Raw genomic sequence first — 21719 nt, 5'->3', positions numbered from 1 at the left:
ATGCTTTTTACCAATGGTTCACAAGACTCCTTATTCTACATTCTTATATTTGATTCTTCTCTCATAAATAGATACCTCATTATTCATCTTCATGTGAAAATGTTTACTTCTTACCTGGACCTTTTGAAGAGATACTGGAAGACGTAAAAGGATCGGTGCTTTCAAAAGGGTCAGGCTAAATAAGAACAGATACACATCATTATTTTTCTGCTGGATTGAGCATTTACCATTTCATGCCTATCAAAATCTCTTGCTTTAAGACAAATAGTTTCCAGTTTCAGACCACTCTATTCAGTGGACAGAGTATGATTCAACTGATTATATGGAATTTACATTATTAGTGCATTTGGCTATTGATAGCCTTGAACACAACACCAGGTACCTACAAGTGAGAAAAACATCCCACTGAAATCTATGCAACATTAGTTACCAGGGCAAAATATGAAAATACCCCCAAAAGTGTTTAGCCTTTAAGCAACAGACAGAATATTCAGGTCATGCATTTATGTTATTATTAATTTAGAGAGTCTCTATACTGCTTCTTTTTAAACAGATGGTTTTAGAGCTGCTCTTCAGTTGGACAAGTCAGCTTTTATTTAAGTACAACCCTATATTTCAAGACAAATTAACTTCCCACAGACTGAATCTGGTCTTGGGTAGTAACACTCAATGAATTGCATAAGAATGAGGAAAATACTCGTAAAAACAAAACCAAGAAATTCATACTCCCCCCCCCAAACAATCACACACATGTACATCAGGACAGCTCAGAACTGCAGCTATGGCTATAACAAGTGTGCTCTGTGCAGTCCCTCCACTGTGCTGGCTCCAGAGTCTGCTGAGGGCTCAGGAATCCTTTAGCCAGAGCAGCTCCTCCATCTCATTCACTGTGTGACTGCAGAGATCTCTGGGATGGGGGGAATGGTGGGAATGAGTGGGTGCTGCTGGTTTGAAATTCCCAATGGAGAGGAAAAATATCCACCTAAAAGTACCTTCATGGTGAATGCATCTCATTATCATGGAACCAGAGAGAACACTGCTGATCGCCTAAACAATCCATGCTTACATTTTCAGAATATAATTAATGATATTTCATCAGTTAGGAAAAAAAGTATTTTGTGTTATTACACTCCTTTTAGCTTTCAGACAATAAGCCTGTCAATAGTAAAGCAATCTATTAAGTGTAGATTTAAAAATTACTGACCTTTGAGGGTAAAGTGGGAGTTTTTGTGAATGGATCTGAGGTAAATGGGTCACTCTTCACCTGTTTCTTGAAGAAATCCTCAGGGGCAGAACTACGAAATGGGTCACTTTCCTTAAATGGATCTCCTCCAAAGGGATCTAGAAGGAGCATGAAAAGGTAAATATAATGTAGCACTAGTGTGTCTATAAAGAACATTCTATATTTGACCTCACACTCACTGATACAATTTTTCTTACACAAACACAGTGTTTTGATAAATCTGACAGACTTCCAGAGACCTCTCTACAGAGGGTATTTACTAAGTTTGAGCAAGTAAATGTTTATATGAAGCTTTCAGACTTAATAAAGAGTTACACACTTCTCATTAAACATATTTATTCTGAATGCACACCCTGTTGGGTTTCTATGTTCCCACATGCAAAACAAAAATCTGAAGCCAAGGAAACCTTTAAGCTTCCTTTGTGTTTGTAGATGTTTGTGTTTGGCTACAAATTGTTTATACTACATCTGTCCTGTCATTAAAAAGGACTATTACCTGCTGGAGCAGGTGGTTGTTCTGCAAAAGGATCATGCTGGAATGGGTCACCTATGCAGAAGAGAAAAACAATTTGTTTTATCTACTATTTAGCAAGATGATAAAAGTTTGTAAAAATATAATTTACTCAACAATTGATCTTCAAGGTCCTAGATAAGCATTTGTCACTTACTGCCTTTGAAGGGGTCTGCTCCCTTAAATGGATCAGATTTGAAAGGATCTTCTGACTGGAATGGGTCTGTATGCAATTCTTGTGTATTATTGGTAAACATCAAGGCTTTATTCTTAAATGGATCATCCTAAAAATTAAGAGGAGAAACATCAGAGCAGCTTGTCATGATAAAAATAAAAATGCCCAGTTACCCATTTAGCAGAAATTGTATGCTATCTTGGTTCCTGTTTAACAGTCTTTAAAATTACTTCCTAAAGAACTTTCTGAATATGTGACTTCTAAGTAGAAGTAATTACACAGCAGAAGGAAATGTGTACCCCAAGGCTACACAGAACACCAAAAGATAACAGTACATATAGCAATTAAATGTTAAACTGTTGCCCATATTAATATATTCAACTCTCAAACACTTTAAATAACAAAAGTAAACCAACCCCAAACATCACAGTATCAAAAAATTATTCCCCCCCCCCCCCCATTATAGCTCAGCTTCAGGTAAAATATTTATTTAAAAGGATATAAAAATAATCTGTGACTACAAATACAACAGATTACTACTGAGTAGTCAGATACCAGATTGCTTCTTCTTAACTCATCTTTGAGCTTAAAGCTCCAAACACTGATTTCCCATGATAAAGCACTTCATGCAGGAAGAGTCACCCCAACATTTTGATGACAGAGTTTTCCCAGCAGAGGCCAAATCTACATTTGTCAAGTTGCAGAAAATATCCTGCATGAACAAGCAGCAAACTGCAGTTATGAAACCCCTTCATGACAATCATTTTCATGATACCCCTGGCTTGGGCCTTGTTTGGAGGTCTCTGATGAAACCCCAAGTGCAAGACAGCACCTGCACAGCAGAATTCCAGGGACAATGGGAGCCATTCCATCCCAGCAAAAGGAATATCCAGAAACAACTACCCACTTACACTGCCCCCAGCACCAGAAAGAGACAGGATTTCTTTCATCCCTTTACAAGATGCAAATGAAAATATCCTAATTAATACTTCTCAGAACAGCGGGAGGGAGGTGGGGAGAGAAGGAAGAGGAAGGAAGAATTGAGAAACAGGAAAGTGGCACAATGGTTTAAAAAAATTGCTATGAACATAGGCTGGTGTTTTCTGCCAGTAAGTGGCTCCTAGGTTTTGCAAGAAAACATCTGGAAGTTTTCACTGGAAATTAAACATATTTATGCAAGCCATGTACTAAGCACTAAAGTACTTTAGTACATGTTTCTCAATGCACTGTTCTTTTTTATCTATACCGTTCTTCTTTTGAGCAGTTTGTTTTTACAGAGCAAGTGTGAAGTACTGCATAAAGGCAGCAATGGTAAATATTTATTTATAAATGGTAAATATTTATGAACACATTATATATTCAACTTCGTATTAAACCCATAGCAAATACTGTGCTTGCAACAGTAAATATGTTTCCATAATGAGGAAGGGCCTCATTATGTGAGATGTGCAAGCAGAATCAAGCAAGTATGCAGCTTTTATATTGTCATATTTAAGAGAAGAAATAAGCTTAAAAAACGAAAGAAAATTCTTGTGTTTTAGAGGAATATTTAATACCTAAATCAACATTAGATACCCAAAAGAAATTGACTCGAAAAATGTTTAAGAACTTGAAAGATTCTATGATTTGGGAAAAAATACTGATTAAATAAAAGCATAATAAATGAGAAAGGTGATGCTGAAATTATTTAAGCAAAAGAGAACCATCCTGTCAGAAAGGGAGCATGAGATATGTAATAAATATAGCTCAATGTAAAGCAGAAATTTGTAGAGCTTCCTTTGGAAATAAGAAGGAAATACATGATAAAGGAAAATTTACAGCAAAAGAAGGTTTCACCTTGGTAAACTGGAGAAGAAAAAAATGAAAGAAAAAATGAAACACTAAACTGGAAATAAAGCCCCACCTCTGTCCTGAGACTGACCATGTGACAGGTTACAAATCCACAAGACCATGTGCCAAAAACCAGCTAAACAATCCTTCAGATAAGGTGCAAGTCAGAAGCTTAATTAGTGTAAAATATACTAAGTAACAGTATTTTTTTTACCATAGCTCCATAATTGCTTCTTTCTGTCTGCCCAAGGCCTTCACTCATGTCTGCTAAATTTGTCAGACTCCCACCATGAATCCCATTGAGAGCTTCATTGTATTCTTCAATGCTCTTATTCATTTCCTGGTGGCTCTCTTGCAGCTGAGAGAGTTTACTTCTTGCCTGAGAAGGAAAAATGCTTTAGCATGTTACACACTCAAGAACACTGTCATTCTTACACTCTCCTTAAACACTGGTGCCTGACTGTGGCATTTATTCCCACAGGAATTGAATGCTTCCTGACTCAAACCAGGAATTTACCTACTAAACACCAGTCAAAAAAGGCTTATTTCATGAACCAGGACTTTTTCCTCCTCTGAAAAATTATTTTTCAACTCATTTCAAGAAGCAAAAAAATTGTATAAAGCACAGTGAATACCTGGTTTATTTCTTCCTGGGTTGATTTTAAAGATTTGATTATTGTTTCAAGCTGCACTTTTCCAGCCTGGATACTCTGCTCCAGCTGAGTCTCTTCTTGCTGGAGGCGATTCAGCTCTGCTTTTGCTCTGTTAAGGTCATCTTCCTGTAATTTTAAATCTGATTCCTGAGACTGAATCTGCATTTTTAGTGATGAAATCTGAAACAACACAGTTGAAAAATCAGAGTGAAATTCAGAATAAAAGGGACTTATTAAATGGTGAATTTACAGTAAGTAATAGAAAGTGGTACAGCAACCTATCAACTACTAGGGAAAATATTTAGAACTTAATATGAAGTTATGCTGCTTCTGCTCTTACACAGAATCCTTGATAAAAGCACATTCAATAAAACCTAGAAATATTATTTTAAATCAGAGAACTATCCCACTACTTATAAAGGTAAAGCTGTTTCCTAGATGTTCACCTTCAGAACTTGGTCCCATTCAAACATTTATCAAGTAGTTTAATGTTGATTTTAAGAGTTAAAATTACAGAGTTGCTTATAACCTTCCTTATACATTTTCTTCTGTGACTTCCTTACACAGGATGTTTCTACCTTAAGGTAACATCCTATTTCTATTGGCAATTGCATCCACCTGAAAACTCAATCCTGATGATATTCAGAGTGATCAAAACCAGCACCACTGCCATGGACTGTCTCATGGGTTAGGACTACTGATTTTCAACTGCCCTATTAGGCTGAATAAATGTTCAATATATTTTCAGAACAGTAATTCCTGTAGAAAGGGACCCCTGGAGATCATCGGGTTCAACTTTTATGACCTTTATGGAAGGTATTAAGGATAGCAAAATCCTTTCTTGGACCTCTGTATTTGTGTAAAAATTGCTATTTATGGTAAAAAGAAAGTTTATTCATTAAATAAATAGAATTTCCTTCAACAGAAGGCATTTTACTCTTGAGCAGGGCCAGAATTAACATCCACTTACCACCTGTGTTTCTTCCTGGCATTTCTGCCTTACATCATTCAGCATATCTTTCAGTTTGGCTTTCTGCTGGTCCATCTCATCCAGGCGGTCTTGGGCATCTTGTTTTTGAGCCTCCAGCTCTTGCAAGTTACTTGTTTCCCTATCTAAATCATTTTGCAGCTCCTGAAGAAAATTCCACAACTTGTAACTCATATTTAGCTGTTGTCTTAAGGAAGCATCAGCTACAGACAACTTAGCAAAATTCAGAATATTTTCTATATCATATAGGCTACACCCTGCATTGGCCTATTTTGTTTCTGCAGGAACTTGTGTAAGACATCAAGAAATAAATCACTGCTCACAAGAAAAGGGACTGTGACACAGAGCACATGGCATTGAGTTGTCCTAATTATCAAAACCAATATTCTCCAAACATTGATTTCCTAAATTACATGTTAGCTAAACATTAACAAAAAAGACATTCAAACTGTTCACATATACTATGCTTATATTAGCCAGCATCAGATGAAAACATTTCTGATGGAGAACAGTAAAATATTTTTTTTCTGCCAGTTAGAGGAAAATCCCAAGAAAGAAAGAATGAGAGAAAGAATGATAGAATGACAGAAAAAATGCTAAACTGCCACATATTACTTAGATTAACATGGAAACTATTGATGATAAATGGTTTTTACCTGAACTTCACTGGTTTTCTGTCTGATTGATTCTTCCTTTTCCCTAATGTCCTGCTCCAGAGAATATTTTTCTCTGTCAGATAAACAAGAACATGTATTTGTGATTAGTTAAATAATACAACACACATGCAAAAATCAATTAAATATTATTCTGGAAACACCATGCAGATAAAAATGCCAGCCCGTATTCTCATGGATTCTTTAAAGGAGAAAAGGTGCATAGGAATCAATTATTCTTTGAAAAATGCCATCTGTGCCCATCATCAATCTCCTGAAGTCACCTGATAGACCTGTAGGGTACCACTAGGAAATTCAGCACCAATTACAGCAACAAATAATGACAAAATGACTAAGAGAAAATAAACTGACACATCAGTACTACAGACTTAGTTATTTACACCAAGACTTTTTTAACAGTCCACAACTATTACCTCTGCAGCTGGGCAATTTCTTGACTAATATCATCCAGCTCCTTCACCCCTGTAAATTCTCCTGATCCAACAGAACTTGCACTATCCTGTTAAGAATGAAACAATCTATTAAAATGTCAAGTTGTAACAGAAGCTCTTCCTTTAACAAAGGCTGAGGACAGAGGTGGGATACAAAATCCTCATTATTTCCATTTGCAAAACTCTATAAGAGACATCAAATTATTCTGTAACAAGCAAGGAACATGCCACACAGTTCTACCCATGAGAAAGGAGAATTTTTAATATGCCTGTTTAACACACAGCAATGAAAGGCCAGGCACAATGCCAACAGGGAAATTGCAGACTGTGGTAGAATTAAAATTCAAAACCTAAAACTCAGTTCTGCTATAGTCAATAGGAAAGTTTACAGGGCACTTAATGAAATCAGATTGTAATTCCAGTCTTCTAGAGCCCTGTCACAAATCAATGGCAATTTCTGCAATTACACCCCATTTCCTGGAGGAAATTCTACATTCATTCAAGCATAGATCAGGGAAGATACAGAGGGGATCCTCTGCCTTCTAGATAAGAAAGGATGTCAGTATTAGGTACAAAACTGGTTGGGTTTATATTTTTATTATAAAAAGGATTGCTCTTTGGGAAAAAAAGCAATTGAAAAAAAAGTTCTTTGAAAAAAAAAACACAACTGAGGAAAAATTGCAGCACTGAACTTACTGCTAGTATGATAAACCCAGGAGACCTATAACTTTTATATAGCATATATATTTATATAGAAGAATGCAGAGTTTGCCTGCTTCACTCACTTTGAGACTGCTGTGATAACCATAGAAAGCTTGGCTTTATTAAATATTAAAAAACAAACAAGAACCCAACCAACAAGCCAAGACCAGCAGAGTAAGATGTGACATTTTTGTGGAAACAATAGGTGAATATACAGTTTAAATAATTTAAATAAGTCCTCACTTTTGAGGGATAGTCTTCACTTTTTGGTAATATGCCATTAAGTAATCACAAATAACAACAATACAGATTAATTCTTCAATTCTTCAAATCAAAAATCACTTTTATACTGTCAGGCCAGGTACAGATTTGCTGAGAGACCTGTACTGAATGCTGGACAGGATCACAGCCACGTGTCACCCAACATGACTATGAAATAAATTAAAATGAGCTGCTGCACTGGTTAGGATAAGAGTCCCTTAACTAAGCTCACAATAGCATACAGTTTATTTTAGCTTATGCTCAGCTAAACACATACTACATGGAAAAAAAAAAAATTGCAATTAACTGAAAATAGCAGGAAGCTTAAAGCTCTCACACCAAGATGTATTTACTGCTCCCAGCTGCTGAGAACTAGTCCAGGAGTAATTTCAACAGCACTGAGCTGCCTGTCCCAAGAACCTCCTGCCAGATCAACACATCTCCAGTTGCTGAAGGAAGGAACATCACCAGGCTGGCAGCCAGTGCTGGGCACTTCACATTGCTGTGACATTATCACCACACCAAGAGCAAGTGGCACAGAACTCAAGAGTAGAGACAGGCAAAGGTGTAGAAATAAAAACTTTTTTGAAGTTACAAAAAGCAAACATTAGAAATGTGCATTCCTTTGGACACTGCAGTTACTCACCCGCCGCATTTCTGTTAGTGCTGAGATCTCAGATCCTACAGGGGTCAAGTAACCTGATAGAGTCTATAGGAAAAGGATTTAGGAAAAACCTTAGGAGGACCATAGCAAGAGCAATAATCAAAATATATTTAGAGTTCCAAAGGTTTCTGGTTAGGGAAAGCAAATAAAAGTAAAGAAGAACACAGTATAATTTATAGAAAAGGTGAATGTAGTGACATGACAGAAGTATTTCTTCAATTCAGTTTCAGAAAGGCACTGACATGCTATCAAGGAAAGGAGCAAAGCAGGGTCAGCAAAGGATCTCCAGTAAAGTGATATTAGCAGTGATGGATACAGGACTGTGGACTGCTACAAAGGATGAATCCCAGAAACGAGGAAGTCATCACTCCTCATTTAGCCATTAAAAAACTTTATGTTTCCATGGGAGGAATTTGGTGCTGATCACAGTCAGGGACAGGCTGCTCAACCAGCTTTTAATAGTTGCTGTTACAAGTTCCCTGATTCAACCTTGTGTATGACAAAAGATTATTTTTTATGCTAGATTTCTTCCAGCATTATTACTCCTTGGTTTATGGAATATTTTACTGCATTTTTCTTTACTTACTATCTTAGTTGTTTAAAAAATAGCTATCTTTTCAAACATTAAAAGAATTTTGTAAGAGGAGATAAGAAAAAAAATTTGCAATTCTTTATCATATTACTAAAAAAAAAAAACTCACATAAAATTCATACTCAAAGCCCATTACTTTTAAAGCACATAAGTTCAGTGTTATCTACAACAAACTGCTGACTTACCTGGATGGGTGTGTTTCTGTCTGAGGGAGGGATCATATCTGGAGTTAACACTTGTGGAGGATCAATCCCTTTGCTGACCTTCTGCTGAATGAAATACATGGCGAGTGCAAACTGGTCTTTGCTGAGCTTTCCCATCTGTCTCGTGTCTGCCAAAGACCTGATAAAAAATAGATCATACTTACAAACAAGAAAATCTTATTTCTGCTCCACTAAAAAGCCTGAAATGCATATATACATGTAATTTCTTCTTGGTTCATCCTCATCAGAGCTTACTTATTCTAGTCAGGTTTCCATAAACAGTGCAGTATTTTATTAGACATATTTAACTGAATAGAGTAGTGTTACTCTGAGAAAATATTCAGAGCACTAGAACTTCAAAAGACAATCACAATTCACAGACTGACCTATTGCCCCCCTCCCAGAGAAGCAAAGGGAGTATTTATTTCTCTCTTCATTTTCCATATAGCCCACATATTGCAGTATGTGGACAAGTAAAAGAAGTTGGGATTTTTTGTTTGGTTCTGGCATTTTTTTAATGTTGGGATCACATTCTGAATCTGAGTTCCCAGATCAGAAAGTTACAAAAATACTGCTAGTATGGAATTCTTACCATATATGTGCTAGGAGATTCTGAGATAGACCTGAATGCATAAAAATGTCCTTTACTTCTTGGCCACTCACAAACCCATCCATGTCTGTGTCTGTTTTTAAGAAGATTTCATCATATCGTACTTTTTCAGACACTGGGACCACCCAATTCACAGCTGGCTGCAAAACAAAGGTTGGTATTTCAAAAGAACAGAAATAGTCTTTATGAACACACTGAGTATATAGGACATTATCCAGAGCTGGATGTGCTGAACATCTTGCATACTCCAGTCTGACCAGTAAATAAGTATTTTCATGGCATGGTTTAACTTCACACTTTTTATGTGAATAAAAACACTGATAAAGAGCTATTCATCAGTGGAAAAGCATTAATTCTTCAGAAATACAGACCCAACTAGGCATATAAAGTCCTCACACTAATAGCAGGAGATTTAGATTAATGATTTCTTTGGTATTAAAGCAGATACACAAACAAAACCTTTCTATGGTTTCATTTCCTACATAAAGTGAAAATTCCCCCTAAGATTTGCTACCTTGTGGTCACTGATTAAAATTCATCCAATGTTCCTCCAGGTCTTACCATTCTCATTTCACCCTCTCCACCTGAATCACCCAAACACATGAGGCAGAAATCAAAAGATGTATTTATTTTTCCTACAGCTTACAAAAATACACAAATCTACAAAACCAAGAAAGAGAGGTATGTACCTGTGCTGATTTGATGCTGTGCTTGGGAGACAAGTTCCCTATGCTGTTCAGACTGGTGGCACTGCCATGGGATGGGGTGGAACGGAGGCTGTCTTTTGGGGGAGGACTTGCAGGGAGAACAGGAACTGCACCAGGAAAGACGGATGTCTTCTTTCTTTTAGAAGGTGGTATGAGAGAAGGGGGCAATTGTGAAGGAACTGACTCTTTCTCAAGAGCTCTATAAACCAAATGCATTGCCTGCAAAGGCAAAAAGGTCAGATAACATTCACAATTATTAGAAAAAGCAACAAGATCTTCCTGTGTCAGTCATTTACATATTAGTAAAACAAAGACAGTAAGACTAGAAATGCAAACCAGAACCATTAATTTTGAATGTAATTCCAACAAGTTTAATCTTGACACACGCCAAGAGTCAGTAGATGAATTTGAGGAAGGCCATTAAATAGCTCCATGTGAACAATTTAGATTAGAAGAGATGAATGTAGCATAGAAAGCTGCAAAGCTCTTGAGAAAGAAATGAGCTATTTGTTTCAACAGACAGACTAGGCAGTGAATTGAGAATTTAAAGTAACCTACCACAGCAAATTCATCCTTGTCCAGGTGACCATCTTTATCAATATCACTGAGATCCCAGACCTACAGCAATTAAGATTAAAAAATGATTTGCAGACCAAGTTACACTTTATGAATTCATTGTATTAACATGCCTTCTAAAGACTCCTCATAGATTTTGGTGAAGATCACTTTAGTTATACTACCTATCTAAACATTCTCTGATGAAACAGGCTGGATTAGAGTTTTCTGGCCACATGAATCACCACTGGCTCTAACAAATTCTGGCTGCAACGCAGGCAGGTTTTTCATCTTTCTATGATGCAATTACAGAGTCATCAAGCTGAGTAAAAGCATTCAGAGGTGACTTTCAGAACTGCCCAGAGGGTGTGGGCTAGCAGATCATTCAAATTCCTCACAAGAAAGTTCAACAGAAAATTCAATACATCTCTCATTCCTATTCCATTCCTAGATGATTAGGGTTTTCTACTAAAAACTGAAACTATGTGCAGCTCCCTCTGGCCCCCTGAATTTCCTGTTGGAGAAAATTTAAGCATTTATCAGCTTTAGTTCATTATTAGGTGAGGCACAGTCAATAAAACTTGCAGAAGATTTAGAGAAATACAAAACTTTGTGAACTCCAACACAGCACTGTTTAATCATCGATATGACCTGGAGACAGTAGAGTCCACAAAAAGCCAAGACTTGAGGCTCAATTGTGAGAACTCTGCTTTATCACTGGACCCTTGACAAATTTAAACTCCTTGATTAGTCCTTTGTCCATTTCCTCAGTGCCTTATCTTGTTCACAAACTCTTCTGGAAGAGGCAAAAGCTTCCTGAATTTCTATTGTGACAATAACAAGATAAAATCCGAAGCCTTTCAAGACTTCACAACACTCAAGTACAGAATTAAAACAAATCATACTTAGATTTTGTAGATAATACAGAGCAAGAGGCACTTCTTCCTGAAGAGACAGACAGAACTCCTACACAGAATGTACTCAGAAATATCAATATTAAAGCATTAAAGAGTGTGTTTTTAATGGAGGCAGAAAAATACTTTAAGGCCTGCTTCCCTTGCAAATATACAGTGGATGCACAAAACTCAGACCTTGGAAGTATTTATAAATACAGATGAAAGAAAAACCAACTTGACAATTTGCACTATGAATAAAGGAGGATGTTTTAAGGTATTCTCCTGTACAAAGGATGGATTTAATGGTATGTCTAATAACTCATATTTGTAAAAATGATGGAACACTAGAATCTAATGTTCTAACAGCTATTATGGTTCAGGAAAGCTTTTTCTTGTTTTTAATCAACCAAAATCAAATTTCCAGCTCTTAAATGACTAGAGAGACAATGAAGCCAATCTACTCTAGGGCTGAAATTACTACTCTTACTCTAAGTGGAAGACTTCAGAATCTTAATGTTCCTGTTTTATAGCAAGTACATGATGCAAAATCTCAGGCAATCCTGACCTCTGTTGATAAATTACATTTTTAACATTGCAACTACAAGAAGTTATATAGAGAGTAGCTAAATCTAAACAACTTACTTACCCTTCCAAGGATATCAAGAGGTAGCTTTGAATTCATCAGTACTGGTTTTACTTTGTCTCCTGAAAGTAAACCATTTACTGGCAAAAGGCTTTCAAAAATACCATCAAACTTTGCTTTTTCTTCCACCTAGTTGGTAAGAAATAGTCTGAATAAGTAAAAAAGTGTGTCTGTGTGAGTAATGAAAATGAGATCTTGCAAGAAATTAAGACTGGTCAGTAATGTATTCATCCTAAATTTCCAAGCTTTCTTGCAAGTGCCACTGTACTGTATTTAAATGTAAACCCATAGAGAAAGCTTTGAAATTAAGCTCCAAAATCTAAAGGTTACAACAGCTGGGAGATTTTCCCATGCAGCAGACAAGGTGTGCTTCTGTTTTAAAGTAACTCTGATAAACTCTGTAGAACTAAAACTTATTCTTCCCACTTTAAAGTACATATAACTACAAGTTTTTAAATTAAATTTCTACCTTTTGGAAATGTTTGGAGATGAAAATTACCTAAATATAAATATCTCCACATATGCATCAAAAGTTATTTTTTCCAAATTATACATATTGTTTGTATCATTGAATACTAATTAGAAAGTAGGAACTCAAGCTTTAAATTAATAGTTCAGACTGGATGTGGTGAAATACTTTGCTGTTCCCAGTGGGGTTCCTTTATACAAACAAAGTGACTAATTGTAGGATTCTGGAAGAAATCCAGGCAGAAGATTAAAATTAATTTTCTTAAAAACATCCCACCAGTGGTTGTCAAGGGGCTGTTTTAATTCTTATTGCATATCTAAAACGACACCTTGGTGTTCTCTATTGTGCACAGGTTTGCACAGAAAGGGAGGATTTCTGAAATGGGAAATACATGTGATACAAAATTCTCTCACTGGGAAAATTACACACAAGAAAAGTATTTACTTCCAAAAAATGGATGGAATGTGTTCTCTTTTACACTTACCCTAACAGCCCAGTGAGTCTCTGTTGAGGGTGGTGTCATCAGCAAAGGACTGCTAGTGTCATGCTAAAAATGAGAAAAAATTTATTTTTATATATATATATAAATAGATAAATATACATACTTCTGTCTCTAGTACTTACTAATTGCACTAAGTTTGAGATGGTTATAGACATTAAGTTTAACTACACTGAGGAAAATAGGCTAAACAGAAGTCACACTCATTTTATAGCATTACAGGGCTTGGGTAAGGACATCCAGTAGATGCACTCGGTATCCAAACACAGAACCAACACAAGCCAAAGAGGTTCTGCAGCACCTAGTGCAGGGCAAAGCTGCAGCAATGCCTTTTACTACTCATTCCTGTTGACCCAGCCCCAAAATAATCTTTTTTGTTTCCTTTTTTTAGATGAATTAAGAGTTCAGCCACATCAGCTTCCTGACCAAGCTGACCAGACTTAAACTCACTTTGGTTCTGCAGTCCAGGAAGGGGCTGGTTTCTTGTCACTCAGCATGACAAGACTGAAAGATTCAGTCTTTCTGACCGATTTACCTAAATGACTGCATCTCTGTGATGAAGCAGAGCAGACAAAATGGGTTCAAGTGATAGAAATAGCACAGCTCCCTATCTACCCATCACCACACGTGATGACATCACCATCATCCAAGAGGATTCTGTAATTTGGTGACATCTGCTCATGAAGGACCAACCCAAGACTGTCAACACTGGCAGAGACAAAAATGGCCCCTTCCTGACCAAGCTGACCAGACTTAAACTCACTTTGGTTTTGCAGTCCAGGAAGGAGCTGGTTTCTTGTCACTCAGCATGACAAGACTATGGCAGCCCTGGCTGCTGTGTCCTAAGGAACTGTTTGACAGCAGCCTGAAGCCCCAGAACCATAACATTTACAAAACAGAAGATCATTCCAACGTTCCAACTGAAGCCTTAATTCTCATACAACACATACCTGCATTTAAGTGGATACTACTTACAAATTTAGGAGGTGGCACAGTCAAATTCAGACTGCTCAGGTTTACCTCGTGGCCGTTCTGTGCACATGCTACAAGGCGCAACGCAACGTAGAAACCCTACAAACAATTGTGCTGTCTATTAAAAAACCAGTTTCAATCACAAAAAATAACCCACTTACCATTTTTACTAACACTGTGTATGTGCAACTCAGTAAAAAAGAAACCTCACATTTACAGCCCCATAATGGCAACTACCCCTTTCCTTTTAAGGATGAGTCAGGAAAAATTTTACAGTAACAGGAAACAAAGAGGAGAAAAGTGGAAGTTAGTTTTTATGAAGAACTCTCTCCTAATTAAAATACAACAGTTTTTTCTTAAAAGTTAGTAATGTTTTGAAAGAGTTCTTTTGTATCTACAAGTAACTTGCTTTTTGGTATTCCAAGCCATTTTTAGTAAAAATGATAGATTTTTACATGCACAAAAGTCTTCTAAAATCAAATTACAGTTTTCATTTGTGACTCAGTGACTGTGTACCTACACAGTACACACACTGATTATTCACAAAACAAAAGAGATACAGAAAATTAGTAACAAACTTCTCCTGCAGCCTCACTGAGTAATATACTTGGATATGAGCAGTGCTGGGGAAAAAACTCACCTTGTAAACAAAAACTCAACCCTGAAAAAGATAACTACTAGTGGTACTGGGGCTTGATTGAAACAAGGCTAACCTGGGAAAGGTAATACAGGAAGTCTACATGAACATTTCATTTACCTGTTTATCTAAGTATCCTTTACCCTCTGGGTCAGCCAAATCCCATATCTGTGGAGATACAAAATAAAAGCTGCTGTGGATTTCAAAGAAAACTTAGCTCAACAGTTCCTACTGCATGTCCCCTTAAAGTGTTCATTCAGCTTTCAAGTAATGACACACAATGTTACTGAATTGTCGAGTTAACAACAAAAATGTTACACAAAAACCAAATTTTCTTTTTAATTATTTTTTCACCTAAAAGAAGTGTACAGACAAGTAGTGCATTATCCAATTCCTTCAACTTACTTTTCCAAGGATGATATCAGAGAGACCAGATTTTTTAAGAAACAGAGCAGCTTCACTTGCCCCAACTCTCCCTGTGTATGTTGGATCTACCTGAAGGAGAAAAATTAACATTTAATTGAAACATGGCTGTTGTGAAAGCAGTTTTAAGAAATTCAATGTCTCTTGCCTCTAGGTCAAAAATTGTTACAAAAACTATATCACCACTCAGAATTCACACAGTTTTAGCACTGCAATGGGAAAAAGAAAGAGAAGGAAATCCTGGGGAAGAAGAAACTGCACTTTATTTTTACTTTTTTAAAAGAACATACCTGTTTGTAATATGTTTCATATATTGGATTCCCAGTAGAAAACTGAAACACAAGTAAGAAAACACAATAAACAACCAGAATTGACAGGAAAAGAAACATACAGCACTTCGTGTATTACTCCTACTGAAAACCTAAAATAGTGTGTTCATTTGCTGTGTTACAAACTGGACACTTGAAATTTAAGTGTGGATAACAGTGATGCACACCAAGACCACAGAGTACTGTCATCTCTTAGAGCTTCTCATTCATCAGGATTCCTACCTCTCCTCACACTTTTACTTAGGGACACTACATAGGGATAAGGTTTTGAAGAGCAGCTTTGAATTATTTGCTGAAGTATTTCAGATCTCAGTATGAGAAGGACTGATAACAAAGCTTTCAACACAATGCTGACCTGACCACCCCCTGAACCATATACATCCTTCTAGAGTATTTTCAGCTAACAATTACACACACACACAGAGCCCTGTGCCTGTGTTAACACATTTTCAAGACTAGGATCTTAAACTGAAACGGAGTAAACAGAAAAACCAAAAAAACCCAAATAAATATGAATATATATATATATATGTAAAATGAATGGCAAATTAACAACTCTCATAATTCCCTGACAGTGCTTTTGGAGGATTTCAACTTGGTGCAACCACTGCATTACACGAAAGCTGCAGACCCAAGGGAAGCCCTGCCTTTTCAGTGTACTAAACAAGCAGATCCCTGTTCCTCTTGCTGACATTCCAGGCAAATGGCAGCTGGAATGCCAAAAGATGCATTCTATCATCTTCTAAAACTCTCTTCTCACACACCTCCTAGAGTTGCCACATGAGTTCTAGCCCTGTGCAGGTTATCCCCCCACACTGTTCTCCTCAGCCTCAATGCCAACAGCAAAACCAATCTGGTCAAAACCAAGTCAGTTCTCAGACCACTCAGAGGCTTTAAAAAGAAAGCAACAAAACAACCCAATAAAGAGTTTAATGAGCAAAACACAGAGATGTCACAAAACCTGCTTGGGACAGCCACTCTCCAGGACAGCAGTTAGACACCTGAAGAGGAGTATTTCACACTAAGTCCCATCACTACTATGTCCCCTCCCAGATGTCACCTTCCTCCTTGTCTTCCTCATGGATTTCCAGATGTTCTGCTTACTCTGAGAGGAAGGAAGGCAGGAACATGATGAAAGAAAAGACCAATCAAGAACAAGAAAATTGTATTTTATGCCAAGAGAACCTTCCTGTGAGTTTACAATAAACATGCTAACTCTTCATTTAAGGAGCTATCCATAATAACTAATTTCTCCGAACCGAGCACAAGCAAACACTGACTCTCTGAAGATTATAGCTCTATTTGAATAGAAAAATCCTGCATTTCCAGAAGAATTTCCTAAGCATCACTTATTTCCATCAGAAAATAAGCTGCTGCATTTTCCAACATCAGCACCCTCTGGAATCTCTCGCTCTTCCTGATGGCGGACAGGATTTCAGAAGGATGCTGCACACATAACTCATAAATCTGACTATTCTTTGTGCTGGCACGTAAATGATCAGCACATATAAGCATTGTGTTCCTGTCCAAGCAGGAAACACATCATTCAGAGAAAAGGTGGAAGTCGGAAATAGCCTGTTCCACTCTGAATAAAACTCAGCATGTTTTCAGCCAACTATCATCAAACTATGCACCTCTTGTTTATCAGAAAGCTCAGACAAGAGAGTCAACCACCAACTACAAGCTCCTCTAAGTGATGCAGTGAGTGACCTAGAGCATGCAGAGACTGGATTCGTACCAAGATAGAGAGCAAACGGCTCCAGCAGCAGGACTGAATGATCTCATCCCATCAGCAGAGATTCCTGTCAGCCCCATTTGATATTGTCAGCCATGATGTGGAGCTGACTTACCTGGCAGAGGTGGCAGGAAGCACACTGATGTGCTTCAATGCTGTGAAATTTCTTCTACAGCAAATTATTCACCCAAGCTCTGCTGGAAAGCACTTCAAGATCAATTGTCTACTTGCAGAATTTTACAAAGATTCAGTCTTTCTGACCGATTTACCTAAATGACTGCATCTCTGTGATGAAGCAGAGCAGACAAAATGGGTTCAAGTGATAGAAATAGCACAGCTCCCTATCTACCCATCACCACACGTGATGACATCACCATCATCCAAGAGGATTCTGTAATTTGGTGACATCTGCTCATGAAGGACCAACCCAAGACTGTCAACACTGGCAGAGGCAAAAATTTTGAAGAGCACACAGCTGATGATGTCAAAGCATAACCTGTTAGAGAGGTTCAGTTTGACTAACAGTTTATCCACCCCGTGGTTCCTCTGCCTGCTCTATACTCCCCAAAACACCTCTGACCAATGCTTCAGACCATCCCCCAAACAGACCCTTCAGAGCCCTAGTGCCTTGTTGTTTCATCTCCAAGTTGCCTTCTTGTTCAGAAGTTGAAGTCGTGAGCCTGCACACTCGCAGCAGATCCGCACGCTGCGTTTGTGGCAGGCAGTGCACACGCGTGGATGTGGCTCCAAGTCCCTTCGAGCAGGTCTGGCAAAAAGGCACGAGTAAGCTCCTGCCACCAGAACAATTAATTCTCTTTCCTGAGGTCATCTCGGGGTCACAAAGAGCTCTGGATCACATTAATTATTTTAAATAAATTATTATGATGATAAATGATTAATGATAAAAATATTTCAAGCTGCTTGAATTACCCATACTGTTTGCAGCTCTTAATATGTTGGTATCAACAGTCTTATTTTATATTTTTCTGAGTGGACACGCCTCAATGTTACAACACATGTACCCTCTCCTATTCAGTCTAATTCCATTTCTGGCATTTACTCTAATTAGCACACATCTCCTTAGTAATCACAAAACTGAGGCTATTAGAGGAGGAAGTTCATTACTTTAAAGGAAATTCTGTTTACAGCTAGATTACTCTTGACAGTTCAATATACAAAAACAAGTTTTAGAACTACAATGCTTCCACTGAAATAGTTGGAAAATACTATAAAAATAACTGATATGTTTACAGAATGTGATCTTTATCTCCCTAAACAAAATTTTCTATCAAAAGGAATACCATTGATGGCAGTCTCTCAAAGATCAATGAGAATTTAAACAATAGAGAAACTGGATTTCTAGAGTAAGTATTTGATAATTATTTGATTTTTACCTATATATTATAGAAGTTTCACAACTACAAACCCTTTCACATCCAGAGTATATTTGACTTACATATTTTGCACCACATTAATCACTTGAAAATTTCTGATAACAGTTTGTGTGTACATGGATGTTTTCAGATGTTTCTGAATATGTTCACTTAATCAAACCAATGTTCATCAGGACTCTTGCTAAACAGCAAGTACATGTTCTTAGTAAGACACACATTAAGTTATGTTATCCAAGCACCACATAACTCCACTGAGAGATAAATGTTTAGAGTATCACAACTCAAAGATCATTATTAAAAGGAAATCGATATATTTAAATAATCTGAACTACTAATAGGAGTCATTCAGAATGCCTGACTGGCCTAAGCACATAGAAAATAGTTTGGTTTCAGGACATTGAAGGTAGTGGGGTGGTGCTGCTTTTCTTTTGCTTTAAAGCAAATAAGTAAACTGACTCTCTTCACAGGGCCGTGGAAAATAATAAGCAGCGATCACACTGCTTAGGCTTGAATTATTTGGGTGAGAAATCAATCAAAAAAACTTGTAACAACACTAATCAAGCCGGGGATCCCAAGCATTCCACCAGAGCTGGAAACAGCCTCTCCCAAGGGTCAGGGATACGCGTCCTGAACCCTGCCCTGCAGAAGCTTCTCCTCCTCCTGACAGGCGAACGCCTCCCGCTCATCCCTCAGCCCCTTCCCGCTGTCCCCGCACGTCCTGAACACCCCACACGGGCACGGCACCCTGTCACAACAGCTCAGCAGTTCCAGGCGGCATCAAACCCCCCCCCGGTACCAACAGGAAAACGGGGGTGACGTGCGGAGCGCCAGCCCTCTCGCCTTCAAACCCCCGGCCCACGGCAATCCCGGCGGCTCGGGGTGGGGAAGCGGCAGGAGACCCTCAGCCCCTCCCCAGGGACGCAGCTCCAGGGCCTCCATGAGGGGAGGGCGCCGGCGCCGCTTGCGGCCCCCCCAGCAGCGCCCGCCCCGGCCCCCGGGGCACGGCGGGGGCCGCTCGCCGCCCTCGCCCCGCCCGGGTCCCGCTGCCCGCCGCGCCCCGACCCTCATTCCCCGCGGGCCGAGCCCCTCCCGGGCACAGGGCCTGTAGCCAGCGCCAATCCCAGCCCGGCTGCACCCGGCTACGATACAGCCCCGCTAGCCGCTCCCCGCGGCCGCCCCGCCGCTCCGCCGGTGCGGAGGGCCGCGCGTCCCCGGCAGCCCGGTACCTGCTGGCTGAGGGGGATGAGCGCCGCCATCTTCCTCCCGCTGGGTCGGGCCGCGGCCGGGGCGGAGCGAGGGGCGGGCGGCGGCGGCACGGCCGGGCCGGGCGGGCCCGGCGAGGCGGCGGCGGCGGCTGAGGAGGTGCCCGAGAGCCGCCGGCGAGCGGCCGCGGCTTTATCGGGGCCCGGCAGGCGCTCCTCGGCGGCAGTTGCCGCCGCCCGCAACGCTCCACAGAGTCACGGAGTCGTTTAGAACGGATGAGACCTCTTAGGTCATGGAGTCCAAGCTTTGAGAGGTCAGCCGGATCACAGCACTGAGTGCCGCGGTCTGTCGCTCCTCAAACACCTGCAGGGACTTCACCGCCACCTCCCCGGGCAGTCACACAAACCCCAAAGGAGCGAGGTTTGAATGGAGCACCCTGGGCCGCCGAGTCCCACGTCCCTGCTCCGGCAGGGCCATGCCAGAGCACAGGGCACGGGATTGTGTCCACAAATTCTGCAGCGTCCCCAGTGAGGGACTGCAGTCTGTTCCAGTGCTCGGTCACTGCGCACTGAAGAAGTTCTTCCTCGTATTCAGGTGGAACTTCTTGTCAGTTTCTGCCTGCTGCCTCTTGTGCCATTGCAGGGCGCCCCGGGCCGTGCTCTGACCCCTCCCTGACACTGACAGACAGGGTTCCTCTCTATAACATAAATGTCATTCCCCATTGCTCTGTCCCTTCCAGAGTCGTCTTTGCTCTCTAATTTTCTTCTTAAACTATTGCTCAAAGTATTTTTCCTCCATACTTGTTTCTCTCGCCTGCTATTCCTCAGCCTGCTTTACATCCATTTCCTTTTTATGACCATAAAAAATTTCATTCTTTATGCACCAATAGTTTCTCAATCAGATTAGACAAGGAATCTTTAAAATGTGGAAATAAAGAACAAAAACACCCATGGGAATTTCATGTTCATTTCTCCCCATGTTCCATCTCCAGAATCTTTTGCATAAACCTCAGCATCTGTTATTGAGAAATTGTAAAAAAATTGTGCCTTCCTCCTTCACTTTGGAAGGAAAACAGAAAAAAAAAACAGCAAGTCTGTTTTCTTAAGAGCCCTTGGATTACCCATCTGATTTGGTTTCCATTCCCCCAGGATGAACTATATGTTTGGAATACAGTCAGGCAAAGAAAGTGACTCAAGGTGTTCCCCTAGCTCGGAGTTTCCTAATAGGAAATTATTTATAAACTGTATAGAGGACTCTTGACCAGAGTACAATACCATTCTGCATTATTGTTATTCTTCATCCTAAAATTCAGATCCTCAGCACTAGTTCCACCATGGGTTCAGGTTCATCCCAATCCTTTAAAAGACACAGGAAAATTAAAAAAGCAAAACCAGTGCACAGTTCAACTATATTAAAAAGAAATTAAAGAATCCACTAACACAGAATAAGGAGAGCAAATTACCTCAGGTGTGATTTAGATCATAAATTTGGTCATTTAGATCATAAATTCGAATTCAATCATCCCAGTCTGTGGGCTTCTTTGCTCATTAATTTTCCTCAGTGGCAAACAATCTAAATCATCTTGTGGGGTTGCCAGATGCATTTTGTTATCAATTTTTATTTCATAAGTCTGATCTGGAATTTTAATCAAAATATATAATCGGAATATATAGCTGTGTATATCTGTCAGCCAGGGTTTTAGAGACAGCAAGGGAAAGTT

General features: G+C 39.2%; 1 protein-coding gene across 5 annotated transcripts in view; it reads right to left on the bottom strand.

Moving 5' to 3' along the window:
- The window catches only part of EPS15L1 (epidermal growth factor receptor pathway substrate 15 like 1), a 41865-nt gene extending 21747 nt beyond the window's left edge, over nucleotides 1-20118 (bottom strand). For 2 of the 5 annotated variants that reach the window (XM_053999276.1, XM_053999281.1), the window contains exons 1-21: nucleotides 20023-20118; nucleotides 15629-15670; nucleotides 15321-15410; nucleotides 15036-15083; nucleotides 14282-14377; nucleotides 13292-13354; nucleotides 12342-12467; nucleotides 10803-10862; nucleotides 10227-10463; nucleotides 9520-9677; nucleotides 8910-9066; nucleotides 8115-8177; nucleotides 6488-6573; nucleotides 6057-6129; nucleotides 5383-5544; nucleotides 4395-4592; nucleotides 3974-4138; nucleotides 1912-2038; nucleotides 1740-1790; nucleotides 1205-1341; nucleotides 115-175 (exon numbers count right to left, since the gene is read on the bottom strand). In XM_053999276.1, coding sequence (XP_053855251.1) covers nucleotides 115-175; nucleotides 1205-1341; nucleotides 1740-1790; nucleotides 1912-2038; nucleotides 3974-4138; nucleotides 4395-4592; nucleotides 5383-5544; nucleotides 6057-6129; nucleotides 6488-6573; nucleotides 8115-8177; nucleotides 8910-9066; nucleotides 9520-9677; nucleotides 10227-10463; nucleotides 10803-10862; nucleotides 12342-12467; nucleotides 13292-13354; nucleotides 14282-14377; nucleotides 15036-15083; nucleotides 15321-15410; nucleotides 15629-15670; nucleotides 20023-20052 — 2230 coding nt within the window. In that variant the 5' untranslated portion in view covers nucleotides 20053-20118. Of the gene's footprint in view, nucleotides 1-114; nucleotides 176-1204; nucleotides 1342-1739; nucleotides 1791-1911; nucleotides 2039-3973; nucleotides 4139-4394; nucleotides 4593-5382; nucleotides 5545-6056; nucleotides 6130-6487; nucleotides 6574-8114; nucleotides 8178-8909; nucleotides 9067-9519; nucleotides 9678-10226; nucleotides 10464-10802; nucleotides 10863-12341; nucleotides 12468-13291; nucleotides 13355-14281; nucleotides 14378-15035; nucleotides 15084-15320; nucleotides 15411-15628; nucleotides 15671-20022 lie in introns of those variants that run through there. The other 3 variants (XM_053999277.1, XM_053999278.1, XM_053999282.1) reach the window with 3 other exon arrangements.
- Nucleotides 20119-21719: the final 1601 nt, after the last annotated feature.

Source organism: Vidua macroura, chromosome 26, assembly GCF_024509145.1.
Source record: "Vidua macroura isolate BioBank_ID:100142 chromosome 26, ASM2450914v1, whole genome shotgun sequence".
NCBI classification, from domain to species: Eukaryota; Metazoa; Chordata; class Aves; order Passeriformes; family Viduidae; genus Vidua; species Vidua macroura.
Note: the sequence above shows the minus strand (reverse complement) of the source record. Positions and strands in the feature narration are given on the sequence as shown.